This window comes from Protopterus annectens, chromosome 12.part0, assembly GCF_019279795.1.
Source record: "Protopterus annectens isolate FY-2018-M chromosome 12.part0, PAN1.0, whole genome shotgun sequence".
In the NCBI taxonomy this organism is placed as follows: Eukaryota; Metazoa; Chordata; order Ceratodontiformes; family Protopteridae; genus Protopterus; species Protopterus annectens.
Window position 1 is genome coordinate 937,757,128 of NC_056746.1, and position 14,484 is coordinate 937,771,611.

Sequence of the window (14,484 nt, forward strand, 5' to 3'; positions counted from 1 at the left end):
AGGGCCCAAAAAGTTGAAATTTAAACTTTTTTCCCCTTGACGTGGCTTTCTTTGGGCAAGCATCGGGTTGGTCATCCTCCGGGAACAAATCGGACCCTATGCCCAGTAGCCAGGGGAACTCTGGTCTTCCCCCCTGGAAAATGGTGAAATTTTTGTACTTTTTGGGGGAACCGGGGTGTTTAGTGAGGCCCATGTCCTGTACCGGTGCAGTCATTCACCCAACATGCAATGAGTGATTTTTTGACCTGAGTGCATGCATTATGTGGAGGATCCTGGCACCTGCCAGGCAGCTGACAGTAACTTTCTCCTTGTTTAGTCTAGTGAGTGGAACATCAGTGTGCCTGACTATAGAGTCACCTATGACTCTTCATGAAGAGTACTAATGTCTTTCGGCTTTTCCCGGTTAGGGGTCGCCACAGTGCAACTTCAGTCCGCTAATGATGGGTAGTGGATTTTTACAGTGCCAAGTTGCCAGCCCGACGCACAACCTTCAAAGAAGGCACACCCATTCACGCAGCTATCAATCACAAAATAGCAGAAAAAAAATTAGTATCGTTATTCACAATAAATGGAGTGAACAGGATTGCATATATACTTTGTGTGTGTATAGAGAGAGAGAAATGGGGAGTGAGGAACTACATGGAATGGCCATTGCACGTAATAAAATTTAATCAAAATGATTTAACTATTTCACTAACACATCATTCAAATCAATTCCAAATAACTGAAACATCTGTCAAAATCACCCAAGATAATATTTATCAATGTGATTTTTTTGCATGGGGTGTTTAAAAAGTCATTCAACCACATCAAGGACCCACACACATGTATATGTATGGACACGTATAAAAAGGTATTACATATATGGATGCAATATTCTACACTGATGAGAAGAAAAGTCATCTGAAAAGTCAACACATTATCAACGAAATGCTGACAGACCACTGTGCACTTTACTAGGGCTAACCATTTAACGTACAAAATAAAAAGCAGGTGTTTCTGTAGAGGACAAGTCATCCTGTGCCCCCAACCCCCTAATTATATACACTAATGCCTGATATCACAATCCTCAAGGAAAGGGCATAATCGCCTACCCGAGGATAGCCAATCTTTACCACCTGTTTGCATCAACCGAACAGATGCCAAATTATGAGCATTTATATCAAAAGTATTAAACCCATCACAGTTGCATTTGTGTGCGCATGTGCATATATGTATCTGAGTGCATTAGCTATAGTCTCCAAACAGTGTTCCATTTTTTCTAAACTGCTAAAGCGAGTTCTCTATGATTGTACCAGGTTAAAGACCAGTAACGCGAACATTTTGATCCGGACTGTCATACATTTTCGCTATTCTCGGTGAGTGTTAACTAGGGCATAACTGTAGCATCAAACTGTTACAGATCTAGACATGTAATGTGTTAATGCAGGGGTCAAAACGTCCTGTACCCCTTTTTATATATATATGCATATTAACACACAAATAGTTTCTCCTCATAACTTGGTATCTACATAAAATATTTATGTTCCTCATGGCTTTCATACGGTCTGTACATTCTACTTGTTAGGCACATTTTTTATTAGAGTCACATTAACCAGTTGCATTGTTTGTTCCTCACTGTTCTTTGTGCCCTTGGCTCAGCCTCAAAATGGTCCACATGGATGAGTGTTCTGCCCTGATCAAAAAAATAAACTAAAATACTAGCACTTAAACACAAGCTTATCCAGGGAACACCAATTCCACTTTACACTGAAAGAACTATTACAACTACGCATTGCACACCCCACTTTATAACAGGTCTCCTGTTACATCTGCAAACTTCTAACTAGCATTACCTTTCCTTCATCTATTTCCAACAAAGTCGATGCTCATCCTGCTCTTTCCCTCCTTGGTGACTATACCTAAGTTTGCATTTGCTGGAATCTTGCAACCATAATTATGGTCTTTCTTTTGTAAACTCCTCCTGTGTGTTAGCCTTTACTCAAACACAGAAAACAAATCTGGGAAATATGAATCCAAGTCCAAATAGCTCCGACGCTATCACTGTGGTCGAACACCATTCCCACATAAAGCCAGGAGTAGTGCAGACATGAAGTATTAGAAAAAATTCCACACTATAGTTACTAAGCAGTGAGTTCAGACCAGTACTTTACTGTAAACTTTACCTATGCTATGTAAGAATTAGGACTATAGTTACTAAGCAGTGAGTTCAGACCAGTACTTTACTGTAAACTTTACCTATGCTATGTAAGAATTAGGTGCAGGCATGTACAAAATGTACCGTGCTACCGCGTCTGTATTAGATATTCGAACGCTTAAAAAAGTTCGAATCACTAAAGAACAAACTTTAGTGATCGAACGCTTAAAAGTCTGAATATCTATAAAAAGAATATTTAAAAAAAAAAAAAAAAAAGGTAAAGGGTTTATGCAGGGGGGCAGCCCACCTGCACCCCCCACACACCCCCGTTACTTAAATATACCAACTCAGAGATCACACTTCAGTGTGTTACAGTGTGGAAACGGAAAATTTCCCATTTCCTACACTGTAGTGTGATCTTGGAGTTGGTATATTTAAGTATCAGGGGGTATAGGGGGCTTGCCCTTTATTTTTATTTATTTATATTTATTTTCATGTATATTCGAACATTTAAGCGTTCAATCACTTAAGTTTGGTCTTTAGTGATTCGAACTTTTAAGCGTTCTAATATCTAATACAGACCCGTGCTACCTCTACCAAAATGGCATCTTTTGGAATAAAGTATGAAAACAGAACATCCACAAGGTCGTAATCATAAGCAATCTCTACAAAAAATCCAAAAAGGACCAGTAAAAAATGTCTACAGAATAGTTAAGTACATCTGTCTGTAAGTAGTAATGGGAATGGTATGGCTGTATGGCCATGTAGAACACAGGATTAACGATAAGGAGCTACTAATGAGCTTCATCCAATAGTCCTGGGATTGAGTCTTTCAATATCAGTTCGTTTTGTGCCTCAAGCAAGTTTCATTCAGACAGTGCCCCCAAAGCACTCCAGAAGACAGGCACTTACTCCTAGTAGGTTTACTCGCTCACAAAAAACAGATGCAAGTTCTCGTTCACCTTAATCCAAGACTGGAATTGTTGAGACACTCCATTTTTATGACTTTCATAATGACATGACAATTCAAGTTCAAGCTTGTTGCTATAGCAATCAATGGGGCAAGTGAGTGTTACTGTTTGTGGTTCTATGTACCTAACAGAAGAGACTAATGCTAGTTCAGGTCAAAACTAGTATGAAACACATTTCTGTCAGTTCACTATCCATTATTACATTAGACTGATGTTCGTTTATATTAAGACTGACAAAACAGTTCTCTACCAGGCACAAATTGAAGTGAAAATGCTGGCAAAAGAATAAGTCAGATTAGTGCAAGGGCAATCAAAGTAGCTGGAGAATAATGAGCCCTGCAAATAACGGTCATGTGAACAGCACTGGCATCACCATGAACATCTCCTGCAGTGAATGGACAGAGAACTAACCATGCAACAGGCAAAGCACTGAATTTAAATTGTACTTCGAACAGGATACTGCTTTCTCAGACATCCTTTTTCACAACTTCAGACAAACTCTTTTTTAGCTGTAATAAAGTACTCCCTTAACATTGTGACACTTCTTTCTGATCAGCAGGCATTGCATGCTCAAAACAGAAAATATTAATGAAAATTTCTTAGCAGAACTGCTTACCACACACATGCTCTTTTGTGCCCTCTGCAGGTACGGGGCATGGGTTTGATGCAAACATTTTCAGACAAATAATCCTAGTATTAAAACTTTATCTTATTTTTGTTTTGCAAAACCACCACATAAATAGAAAGCAGTCACTAAAGCCTTAGCAGTGAAAGAGGTATTAAGGGCAATCTAATGTGTGTGTGTGTGTGTGTGTGTGTGTGTGTGTGTGTGTGTGTGTGTGTGTGTGTGTGTGTGTGTGTGTGTATAAACAGGTTTACTACCTTTCTAAAAATTAGACTAGTACTTCATATGTAAAATGCTTAGGAAATCATTTTAATAAGCAAAATAAATTCTGTATTTTGTCACAGTCCTTTTAGAGTTGAATTCAAAACAATCTGCTATGGGACCTCTCCCCTTTAATCACGCTTAAGATAATTAAAATAAAATAATGTGACAACAGTAGAAGCCCTCTTCGCCTTTAACACTTAAGGCTACACAAAAGCCTTTTATCGGTTTTGAAAGAGATAACACTGCTAAGTCATCTACAATTAAATCTAGTCTCCCGACTCCAAAAATACAGTACTCCTAGAATTAAGTGAAATCTACCCATCCTAGCCTGACTGGTGTGTGGAAAGGGTTATATCAGTACACAGCCACTCATTTTAACTGGTTAAGAGTCAGAAGACGTATACAAGAACCCACAGCAAACCTGACAAATACACACTGTCCTTCCTACCTTTTGATTCTAACCCCATGCATGACATTAACAATATTTATCAAGCCTTGTATACTATTACAACATTCATCAGTCTAACATGCTCTTTAAAACAAGGTATAAACATTTAGAAATGCCTCTAGAAACTAAGACTACAATTACAATTGCCAAGACTGGCAATTACAATTGCCAAGACTGGCAATTACAATTGCAGTGCAGCACAAATTCTTATTGGTCAAACATGTTATACTTACTTGTGAAAACTCAAAATCTTTCTGATTAGCGAAGTTTAAAATATAGTTGACTCTGAATTGGTTTTCTGGATTTGCTAAAGGAACAGGCGGTACCAAAGTATTCATTGCTGTTACTATTGTCTGCAAACAAAATTTAAAAAGAGTTTCAGAGTAAATTAAAACTTTCTAGTGCAGTCAATGTTTTTTTTTCTTATTATAAAATCCATACTTACATCTATAGCTTCTTTAATATTATTTTTAATATCCTGAATTTTCTGCTTCTTCTCCCTTTGATTAAAAGAAAAAAAAGATAAGTTTTACACTTTTGCAAACAGCTATTCATGGAGGAATTAAGTAAAACAAAACAATGCACAGACATCTAAGAAGCCCCTTCTGCTTCAAGTTTAAGTTATTCTCTGGACAAAAGTTGGTAATTTCAATAGCATACAGACAGCAACAAGTAAACTACTATTCTTAACCCTACCTTTAATATTGCTTTGGAGTTTGAACTCACATGCTCCTACCAGCACTACTCATTACCTGGGGCATTTTAATTTGTCTCCCCATACCAACACTACTCTTACTTGATTTGTTTTGCTTTACGTTGCTTATAAAGCCAAAATGCTAACCATAAATCTGTGGTTCTCTTGTGAAATGAGCAAGCGTGATCACTCAAAGATGTCTTCACTACAGTGTCAATTATGTTGGCAACTCTTCAAAGAACTTTTATTATTACAGAAAACAAGTGACATAGCCAATTTAGCCATTTTCCTCAAGTTCTGAGTACACTAACCTTAAACAATACAGTTAGGACCTCACTGTATAACTATAAATGTTCAAGTATGTTCATTCTTGCATTAATAACTGTTGAGACTTCTATTACAGAAGGACTGAAATATGGTTTGACTGACATCTTAGCACTTTCTCTTCTACCTCCAAGTCCACAACACGCTTTATGCTTTCTTGCTCCAGTAATATAAACATGTACGGTCTTGCAGCCACAGCACTGACTGTCCTGGGGGACATGACACCCAGGAATGCAACTCAACCAGAAGGCCCCCAAACTCCCCCTCCAGGTTCTAAGTTAGTCTTCAGATTCTAAGTTAGCCTCCAGGTTCTCAGTCATTTGGAAGACTACTAAAGATTATGGATAGGTCTGGCTCTTAGGAGGAACAGTCACAGAAAATCCTGCAAAATGGCAATGGGAAACAATGCTCTTACCCTACATGCAATTCTCAGACTGTAAAGTGTGACCAGGTGACTAGGTAGATGGAGTTTGGGTGTTTATCTCCATAAAGAAGACAGTGGCAGCAGAAGTAGGCCTAGTGGCATGGGTTCCAATACAGGCTGGCACATGCCTGCCATTATATCACTAACAGAAGCAAATACATTGTGCAAGCTATTTGGATATAGTATCTTCCTTGTTCTTTGGAAATTAAATGAAGAGCTGTTCAGGTTTTATTTCTTTTGTCCTATCCATATAAAATCTCAACTGCCTATACACATCTAAGAAGTGTAAAATCCTTCCCCTCCCCTTGCTCTGGGGGGACTGGAGGAAAGAGAAAGAAAAAGAAAAAAAGACAAGAAGGCAGATAACCTGATTTAGGCAGATTTGTTTCAACTCCATAGTCATGAAAGTAGGCTTAATTAAAAGCAGGACCCTGCATTTGTGAAAAAATAAGAAATGGTTCTTTGTATGTGAGGACCTGCAATTCTGTAATCCTTTTATCAAGGTTACCTGCCATCAGAGGCACCTGGTTCAGATGGTGGCAAACTTTAGTTCACCAGATAGTAGTTGAGGTCCTACAGTGCAGTAAACCTTTTTTAAAGCTATGTCAACACCCTTGAACTGTTTTACAAGCAACAAAGCACAAGGAGTGGGATCCCAAAATAGACAAGCTAAAATGGCTTAAGCATATACATTCACTGAGGCATAAGACAACCGTGTTTCTGAAAGGTGACTGGTGTGTGAATTAAGACCATGGATGCTTTGTGGGTCCCCGAGTCCTGACTCTCTTTTGGCACCAAGGAAAAACTTTTCCACTTGGCTAAGATCTTCTTTAGAACAAGCATGTCCCATTCAAAACTATGCTGAAAGATGACTGCAAGATCAGCCATGCTGCGACAGCCTTAACTCATTCATGCTGGAATGTATAAATGACCCACTTGGATTTGTATCAAGTGATCCATACAGTGGGGCAGTATTACAGGCTCTGTCCTTACTAGACGCATTAGGAGGATGAATGTCGTCTGGACTAATTTTTATCTGTAAACCTTCACCCTATCACTTGAACAATTAAGAGCATTGGAGGGGGAACAATTAAGAGCACTGGAGGGGAAAAAAAAGAAGTGCTAGCAGGCCTTCCTAGCTTAAGGAGAAAGCATTTGCTGCCGAGGTCCCTGCTACTAGTACCCAGATTCAGAATTTTCTGAAGAAAAAATGTTTGTATCTGACATACTCCAGCCTGTCAACAATATCCATAAATATGTTCTTGCTTACCTATTTTGTCCTCAACAGATGGCCTGAACTTCTTTTGAGATGGGATATACGCCAATGGTCATTCCTGACTGATGGCACAGCTCTCATGCATGCACACTGCTAAACTGCACATTGCTGTGCTGTCTGCAAGTATGTGCAGGACTCTCAGTTTCAAAACAGGTTTGAATACCTTGATGGTGTTTACAATGGTTTATTTATTTTGGGTTTTGTCGTAGAGCCCCTGGATACTCAGACCCCAGAGAGTGGGTCCAAACAGTTGTCCATAATGTCTGTGGTTAGCATCTAGGACTAGCCAGAAAGGAAACTCCTAAATGACACTTCCTCAGGGTACTATTACAGCTTCCTTATATGTAGTCTTGTTAGGGGTAACATTGGGATGGAAGGACCATGTAAGCCCAGCACCCTCAGGAATACTTTCTGCAGTATTACTGGCTTGAATTAAGTAGTTTAACAAGAAAAGCACTTTATCTGAGTGGAGGAAGGGCCCCTGGTGTTATGACCAGTAATGCCCTTTGAAACAGGACTTATTTCCTGGGCAATAAATGAGATTTCGTAAAGTTCACACAGAGTAGTACAGTTTTGTACCTACCATGAATGCAGATGTCAGAGTGTATACACTGCTGCAGTCATTACACTTGGGGTATCCTGCCGTTAGGCGGTTACCCAGTCGGTCTGAGTCCCAAATTCTTGGTCAGGTGTTGGGTGCTGTCGCCTCCTCCCGGACGTCAGTGCGACAGGGGTATATAAGATGCAGCCGACGCCATTTTCTTCAATTTTTCTTGCCCCAAATGTCAGGTGCCCCCAAATAGGTAGGCAATTCAAATTGCTAATAAAACATAAATAAGAAAAGCAAACAACTTTCAGCTACCAGCAAATACTCCCCACAGGTAGTAAAGGGTAGAAGACATAGGTACATACCAGCAAGTAACAGGGGAAGGAGGGAGGGTAACCTGGACTGCAGCAGTGTATACACTCAAAGATCTACATTTATGGTAGGTACAAAACTGTACTATGTTCATCGCATTACACTGCTGCAGTCATTACACTTGGGTAAAATCCCAAAGCTGAGGTAGGGTGGGTGGTTTTATAAGGCATTAGGGGTGGCTGTAAGGCCCTGCAGCACTGCAGTGGCGAAGCCAGCTCTGGATTTAGAGTATAGAGGCAGATGGTAATGCTTGGTGAAGGTATGTACAAAACTCCAAGTTGCTGCTTCCAAAATATCCTTGGTAGGTACTCCTCTGAGGTAGGCAGTTGAAGTGGCTGTTGCCCTGGTAGAGCGAGATCTAATGCTGCTAGGTACAGGTTTCCCATGGTGTATATAGCAGAAACGTATACAATGTCCTATCCATTTTCAAATGGTCTGTTTTGAAATGGCTTTTCCCTGTGCTCCTGCAGCATATGCTACCAATAATTGCTCAGATTTTCTGAAAGCTTTGGTTTTGTCCAAGTAGAAGTGTAACTGCCTGTGAATGTCCAAAGAATGCAGTAGTCTCTCCCCTTTATTCTGTGGTTTTGGATAAAAAGTTGGCAAGTGAATAGTTTGGTTTAGAGCCACACTGGATACCACCTTTGGCATAAACGTAGGGTTAGTTCTTAAAGACACCCTGTCCTGGTGGAAAATGAGGAAAGGTTCCACTGCCATTAGTGCCTGCAATTCTGACTCTCTTTGTGCTGATGTTATTGCCAAGAGCAGAGCAGTTTTCCAAGAGATATATTTTAATTCTGCTGTGTTAGCTGGCTCAAAAAGAGATAAAGTTAATTTTTCCAAAACAAAGTTGAGGTCCCAAGTTGGAGTAGGTGCTCTACGGGGCGGTCTTATGTTTTTTGCCCCTCTGAGGTATTGTCTTAGCAAAGGATTAGAGAAAATTGGTGGATCCGTGTTGTAATGAGCAGAGATGGCAGAGGCGTGGATCTTGATGGATGAGAAGGAGAGACCTTTGTCCAGCATCTCAGTTAAATATTGTTGTATCTGAGGAATGTTTGGGACAAGAGGGTCAAGGCTGTGAGCTTGGTTCCAGGCACAGAATCTCTTCCATTTATCCGAATAGGCTTTCCTGGTACTAGGCCTTCTGGCCTCCAGAATGACATCCATAACAGCTTTGGAGAGAGGCATTGCTTGCTTGACTAAGGAATCTTCCATGCAGCTAGGTTTAAGGTCTTTAGCTGGCTGTGTAGTATCTGGTTGTTGTGCTGAGTCAGCAGATGTGGGATTTGAGGCAAAATTCAGGGTGGTCCTTGTGCTAAGTTCTTTAAGATTGGGTACCAGTGCTGGTGTGGCCAGTCTGGTGCAATCAGGATCATCTTTGGCTCTTCTTGCCTGGCTTTTATGAGTACCTTTGGCAGGAGAGGTAGTGGTGGGAAAGCGTATATTTGTAGGTTTTTCCAGCTGAATGAGAGGGCATCCACTTTCCATGCTTGTGGATGGTAACCCCTTGTGCAGAATTTCTGTAGCTGGCAGTTCATTGGGGATGCAAACAGATCTATGTCCGGGCTCCAGCATTTCGGTTTTATCATTTTGAATACTTGCGGATTCAATACCCATTCGAGGGGATCCATGATGTTTCTGCTTAAGTCGTCTGCCAGTGTGTTTTTCTCTCCTGGCAGGAATTGTGCTTGCAGATGACCTTGATAGTTCAGAGCTGTGTTCCACAAGGTCATGGCTTGTCTGCAGAGGGGGTAGGAGTGAGTGCCCCCTTGCTTGTTTATGTACCACAACTGTGGTGTTCTCTTTTTAATAGTAGTTGTCCTGGATGCAGCAGGTCCTTGAAAGCTATAAGGGCACTTTGTACAGCTAGGCTAGCATCACTTTTTGCTTGATGTGAAGATGCCTTTGTTCTGCGGGCCACTTGCCCTGAATACATTTGCCTGCCATGTGTGCTCCCCAGGCGTAATCCGATGCATCTGTTTGTCAGTGTTTGCCTGGCTGTGGGTTGAGTAAAAGGCTGTCCTTTGTTGAGGTGACAAGCTTGAGCCCACCATTAAAACTCCTGTTGAAGGCAAGGAATTAGTGGTATAACTGTTCCCAAACTTCGACAGTGTTGAGACCATACATCCTTTAGGTACCATTGTAGTTTCCTCATATGCAGTCTGGCATATGGAATTAGTAGTATGCAAGATGCCATGTAACCCAAGGCCTGCAGAATTTTTCTTGCAGGAAGTTGGGTCTTTGTTGCCATCAGCTGAAAGTATTGTCAGTTGTACTTGCTGATCTTGCCTGAGATGGGCCATCTGGAACATTGTGTTCAAGCTGGCACCCAGGAATATTATCTCTTGTGAGGGCACTAGTTTTGATTTCTTTTCGTTTACTGTGTACCCCAGGCAACTTTTTTACAAACGCCAGATGCTTTAGAAGAATGTCCTTGCTCTCTGCTTGAATCAGGCAGTCGTCCAGGTATGGATAAATTTGAATTCCTTTCCGTCTGCAAAATGCAATTACTGATTCCAGGCACTTTGTGAAGACCTTGGGCGCAGTAGATAAGCCAAAGAGCAGTGCAGAGAATTGATAGTGCATTGAACCAGCTATGAATCTGAGGTATCTTCTGCAGTTTTGTCTGATAGGGACATGCAGGTATGCCTCCTTGCAGTCCAAGGTCACGAGCCAAGCTTTCTTGACCAGCATGGGAAGAAGCTGCTGTAGTGTCAACATTTTGAATTTCTGAACATCCAGGTAAGTGTTTAGAGAAGAAAGATCCAGAATGGGCCTCCAGGCTTTGTCCTTTCTGGGAACCAGAAAGAGTCTTGAGTAAAATCCTTGTCCTTGCTCCTGTGGTGGTACCTTCTGAATAGCTGTCATATCCATGAGTGCTGCAATTTGTTTTTGAGCCTCTGCCCACTGATTTGGTGGAAGATTTTGCATTCCTTTTAACCTTGGCAGAGTGTGAAAGTGGAACCTGTAACCTTGAGATACAATGTTGAGAACCCATTTGTCTTTGGTGATCATATGCCAGCTGTGATAGAAAAGTGCCAGTTTTCCTCCCAAGGGGGCTGCCAAGAGAGAGTTGTTTGGCAGCTGAAGTGGGAAGTCATTGGAGCTGCTTTTTATATGGTTGGGGCCTGTCTTCCCTTCTTTCTGGCCTGATGCAACCCACTGTCGAGGCCTGTAAAGACCTTGTGGTTGACCTCTACCTCTTGGATGTCTGTATCTGCCCTTTTAAGGTCTGTCTGTAACTGGAAAGGACCAATTCTTAGTTGGCCCATTTCTGCTAAATCTAGGACGCTGAACTTGTAAGAAATCCTTCACCGTTTGCATAGATTTTGCCTTATCCTCCATTTTCCTTAATACCTCTTCTGCCTTAACTCCAAATAACGCATCCTGCTGCAAAGGTACATCCAATAATTTTGCTTTAACGTGATCTGGTAACATATGTTCTTTTAACCAAGCATGTCTTCTAATGACAGAGCCTGTAACTGCTGCTCTACAGGAGGCCTCTAAAGAATCAAAACCACATTGCAAAGTATGTTTTCCCACTTCAGCTGCATGCAATAAATCCTGTATATCTTTAAAATTAGGAGGATCTGAATCTGGAAGCATTTTTTGTTTCAACTGAGACAGCAAAAATTGCTGATATTTTAGCATGTGAAACTGGCAATTTAAGGCTCTCATTGCTAAAGTTGCAGATGTATATACTTTCTTTCCCCATCTGTCTAATGCGCTGGAATCTCTGTCAGAGGGAACTGGATTTTTGGCTGATGAGGCCTTAACCCCTTTGGGTCCCTGAGAAATAGTTTCAGGGTCAGCAACAGGGCTTTTATACAGAAATTTGTGAGAGTCAGGGACTCTGTAGTATCTGTCAGGTTTAACTGGGGCTGGAGGTAAGGAATCAGGATTTAAGCTAGATTCAGTATACACATCATCCACAATATCTAACACTGGCAGAACAGCAAGGGGTCTGTGTTGAGTTAATAAAAGGAATTCTCTGACCTTTTCTTGGATTCGGAGTAATCTTGGCCTTCCCAATGGAAATGCTCCCTCATGGTATGTAAGGTTTCCCCAAAAGAGTAGTCCTCAGGCAGAGAGGCTGATGGAACTGACTCCTCAGCATCAGAATCCTCATAAGGGGAGGTAAAGAATATTCTAGGTCTGAGGATGAATCTGAAGAGATGGACACCTGATTGGATGAGTCATAGTCTGCATCCTGTCTAGGCCTTTTATCAGGAGGGGGATGGGACCCCCTGATCAGAGTGATTAGGTCGTTATATGGTATAATTGAATTTTCTACCAAAATAATGTTGGGCAAAATCAAGCCAACGTTTAATAGTGTGTTTATTAAACCTAGCACAAAACCGACAACCAGTGACGTCGTGGTCTGGGCCTAGGCATAGGATACAATAAGAATGGAAATCCTTATGAGGTATTTGCTTCCCACAAGAAATACAGTTATTAACTTTTACTGACATCGGTCGGAGGCAAGAAAAAGTTTCCCCAACAGGGTACTTAGCTTTGTAGAAGACTTCGGTTCTGCAGTCGGAATGAAAATCTCAGGAGACGGCTGACCAGCACTTACGAACTGCTTTTGCTTCGGGCACTGCGCGGCAAGAAAGACTGAAGAAAATGGCGTCGGCTGCATCTTATATACCCATGTCGCACTGACGTCAGGGAGGAGGCGACAGCAACCGATGCCGGACCAAGACTTTGGAAATCAGGCCGACTGGGGAACCGCCCGACGGCAGGATAACCCAAGTGTAATGACTGCAGCAGTGTAACACGATGAACATCCAAAGTTTTGAGACAGAGACCTGTAAAGCTTTCTGAAATCTTCTCTAAGATTGCTGCCTGAATGAGACAAGTCATCAAGATAAAGGTACAAGTGAATGCACTTGGTTCTGCAGTAGGCCAATTACAGTACAGTTTTGTACCTACCATAAATGTAGATGTCCGATAGGTATGCATCTGCAGTCCTTACATATGGGTTGTCCTGCCTCAGGCAGCCCTTCGGTCAGCCGGATTCCAAAGTCTGGGTCCGGCGTCGGCTGATGTCGCCCCTTTCCACGACGTCAGAGCGCCTGGGGTATAAAAGCGGCAGCCGACGCCATCTTCCTCAGTTTTTCTTGCCCCAGATGCCAAGTGCCCTCTAAGGAAGGCTAAATTTGGAGAGATGCAAAAAATCCAAACATGCAGAGCAATATAAAACAAATGCACCATAATAGATAACCCCAGCTAGCTAGAATGAGGGATAAGTACCCAAGGAGTACCACAGAGGGGTAGGAGGGAGGGAAAACCTGACTGCAGATGCATACCTATCAGACATCTACATTTATGGTAGGTACAAAACTGTACTATGTCCTTCAAGGATGCATCTGCAGTCCTTACATATGGGTAGAATACCATAGCCAAGCTGGGGGTGGTAGGACCCAAGAAAAGGATGGTGTAGCTAAAATGCCCTGCAGGACTGCAGTAGCAAAGCCTGCTCTGGATCTGGAATATAAAGGTAAGTTGTAATGCTTGGAAAATGTATGCACGGAGCTCCATGTAGCAGCTTCTAAAATGTCCTTTGTAGCCACCCCTCTTAAGAAGGCTGTGGAGGTGGCTGTGGCTCTGGTGGAATGAGGTCTAATGTTAGCTGGCACAGTTTTGCCATGAAAAGAGTAACAGAATTGAATGCAATTCCCTATCCATTTTGAAATTGTCTGTTTGGAAATTGCTTTTCCTTGTACACCAGCAGCATATGCTACAAAGAGCTGGTCAGTTTTTCTGTAAGTCTTAGTTCTGTCCAAGTAGTAGCGCAACTTCTGTGAATGTCCAGGGTATGCAGAAGTTTCTCTCCTTTGTTTTGTGGATTTGGAAAGAAGGTAGGCAGGTGAATAGCTTGGTTCAGTGAGACCCTGGATACCACCTTTGGCATGAATGAAGGATTGGTTCTCAATGAGACTCTGTCCTGATGAAAAATAAGAAATGGTTGCACTGCCATGAGGGCCTGCAACTCGGATACTCTTCTTGCTGAGGTTACGGCCAGAAGGAAGGCAGTCTTCCAAGACAGGAACTGTAGTTCTGAAGATGCTACTGGTTCAAAGGGAGGTAGAGTTAATTTTTCCAACATGAAGTTAAGGTCCCATATAGGCACTGGTGGTTTCCTTGGAGGGTTGATGTTGTTAATCCCTCTTAGAAACTGCCTTAGCAGAGGATGAGAAAATACAGGTGGATCAGTGTTGTACTCTGCTGAAATTGCTGAAGCATGAATTTTTATGGAAGAGTAAGAAAGGCCATTATAGAGCATTTCTGCCAAGTATTCCAGGATATGTGGAATGCTCATCACTGTCGGATCTTGGCCCTTTGTGGTGTTCCAAGTGCGAAATCTTTTCCATTTTGCTGAATATGCCTTTCTTGTGG

At 41.7% G+C, this 14,484-nt stretch overlaps 1 protein-coding gene across 2 annotated transcripts in view; it reads right to left on the minus strand.

Annotated features, from left to right (window-relative positions):
• Positions 1–14,484, minus strand: part of GNAS (GNAS complex locus) — a 2,418,861-nt gene that overhangs the window by 1,144,418 nt on the left and 1,259,959 nt on the right. For both annotated transcript variants that reach the window (XM_044089970.1, XM_044089971.1), the window contains exons 3-4: positions 4,891–4,945; positions 4,679–4,798 (exon numbers count right to left, since the gene is read on the minus strand). In XM_044089970.1, the coding sequence (XP_043945905.1) occupies positions 4,679–4,798; positions 4,891–4,945 (175 nt within the window). The remainder of the gene's footprint in view (positions 1–4,678; positions 4,799–4,890; positions 4,946–14,484) is intronic.